This window comes from Wasmannia auropunctata, unplaced genomic scaffold (genome assembly GCF_000956235.1).
Source record: "Wasmannia auropunctata unplaced genomic scaffold, wasmannia.A_1.0 LD314267.1, whole genome shotgun sequence".
NCBI classification, from domain to species: domain Eukaryota; kingdom Metazoa; phylum Arthropoda; class Insecta; order Hymenoptera; family Formicidae; genus Wasmannia; species Wasmannia auropunctata.
The window spans coordinates 1-1879 of record NW_012048623.1 but is presented as its reverse complement, the minus strand read 5'-3'; the positions used below and the strand labels follow the sequence as shown (position 1 = coordinate 1879).

Here is a 1879-nt window from a genome sequence, read left to right as displayed (position 1 = left end):
ATCGGGGCAGCTACATTAGCTAAACTCCCGTCATTCTGGAAAGAAAATCCTGTCTTGTGGTTCGCACAGGTCGAAGCTGCGTTTATACTCTCCAAAATCACAAACGACGACGCAAAGTTCAGGTACGTTGTACTTAACTTGGTTAATGCAACGTTACCTTTTGTCTCTGATTTAATCGCAAATCCTCCGCCTACCGAGAAATATCAAGCTATTAAAGATCGAATCATACGTTCATTCGATGAAACCGCTGAATCCAAGCTTCGAAAACTTTTGTGCGGACACGAGATCGGGGACGACAAGCCATCTCACTTTCTGCAACGGCTCAAGAACTTAGCAGGCGGACAATGCAATGATTCTATTTTACGTACCTTGTTTCTTGAACAGTTACCTGAAAATATAAGGGCAGTCTTAAGCCATTAGTGAGGTTGCAGATTTGACCATACTCGCATCGCAAGCCGATAAAATCCATGAAATCTCAAAACCATCAATTAACGCCCTAACCTCTGCACAGCCTTCTTTAAATATCACTAACATTATTGATGATTTGACTAAGCGTATAGATGCTTTGACAAAAGAGGTACAACGTTCACGAAGATCTCGTTCCAGAACAGCACGCAGTCCACGCGGAAAATTTAGACCAAAATCAGGAGGTTGCAGCCAGGAAAGAAATCTGTTGGTATCACTGTCAGTTTGGCAATCAAGCGAAGAAATGTTTAGACCCCTGCAATTATCAATCTGACACAGATTCGGAAAACTAGCCAAACGACCGCATATCCAGGCGTTAGCGGATGGTATTAAATAAAGTCGCCTATTTCTTCATGATCGTAAGTCTAATTTAATTGATACCGGGGCTAATATATCAGTTTTGCCAAAACGTAAAGTCAGAGTAACACAGTCATGCGATGAATTCAAATTATTCGCGGCAAACGGTTCAGAAATTAAAACTTACGGACCTAAAGTAGCACAAGTAGACTTGGGACTCAGGCGATCATTCCCCTGGAAGTTTATTGTTGCTGATGTAACTCACGCAATCCTTGGCGCAGATTTCCTTCGTCACTACGGACTTTTAGTCGATCTCGCAAATAAACGTCTCATTGATGATACGGCCAAGCTACAAATTCCCGGTCGAGTGCTCAAATCCTTCACACTTTCATTAACTGCTATTGATAGTAAGTGCAAATATTATCAACTTTTTAAGGAATACATAGAAATTACTAAAGTATCTCCGCGAAAAGTAGATATTCATCAGATTGAGCATCACATCACTACCCGCGGACCTCCAATTGCGGAACGAGCAAGACGACTTCCTCCGGAAAAATTTAAGATCGCTAAAGCTGAGTTCGATATGATGTTGCGAGAAGGTTTGTGTCAACCGTCATCTAGACCATGGGCATCCCCGCTCCATATGGTGCCTAAAAAGAGTGGTGAGTGGAGATTATGCGGCGATTATCGCCGGCTAAATGCTGTTAAATCCCAGACAAATATCCACTATGTTACATTCATGACTTTTCATATGCCCTAGAAGGATGTACTGTATTTTCCAAGATCGATCTCATCCGTGCATTTCACCAAGTGCCTCTTGCAGCTGAAGATAGGCCTAAAACCGCTGTCGTTGCTCTTTTCGGCCTTTTTGAGTTCAACGTAATGACCTTTAAACTTCGAAATGCAGCCCAAATGTTTCAAAGGCTAATTGACACCGCTCTTCGAGGACTAAATTTTTGTCATCCTTACATCGACGACATTCTTATCGCCTCGCCTGATCATCAAACACACGAAGTTCATTTGAGAGCAGTTTTTGACAGATTACGCAAATATGGTCTGTCAATCAATTTTTCAAAATGCGTTTTTGGCGTAGAAGAGATCGATTATCTGGGTTACA

The 1879-nt window shown here is 41.9% G+C and overlaps 1 protein-coding gene across 1 annotated transcript; it reads left to right on the top strand.

Moving 5' to 3' along the window:
• Positions 1 to 69: 69 nt before the first annotated feature.
• Positions 70 to 1816, top strand: LOC105460862 (the record flags this gene model as incomplete). Its single annotated transcript, XM_011707349.1, has 5 exons — positions 70 to 364; positions 432 to 684; positions 745 to 791; positions 864 to 1424; positions 1523 to 1816. Coding segments are annotated over 5 exons (1450 nt in total), but the record flags the coding sequence as incomplete, so codon positions are not given.
• Positions 1817 to 1879: the final 63 nt, after the last annotated feature.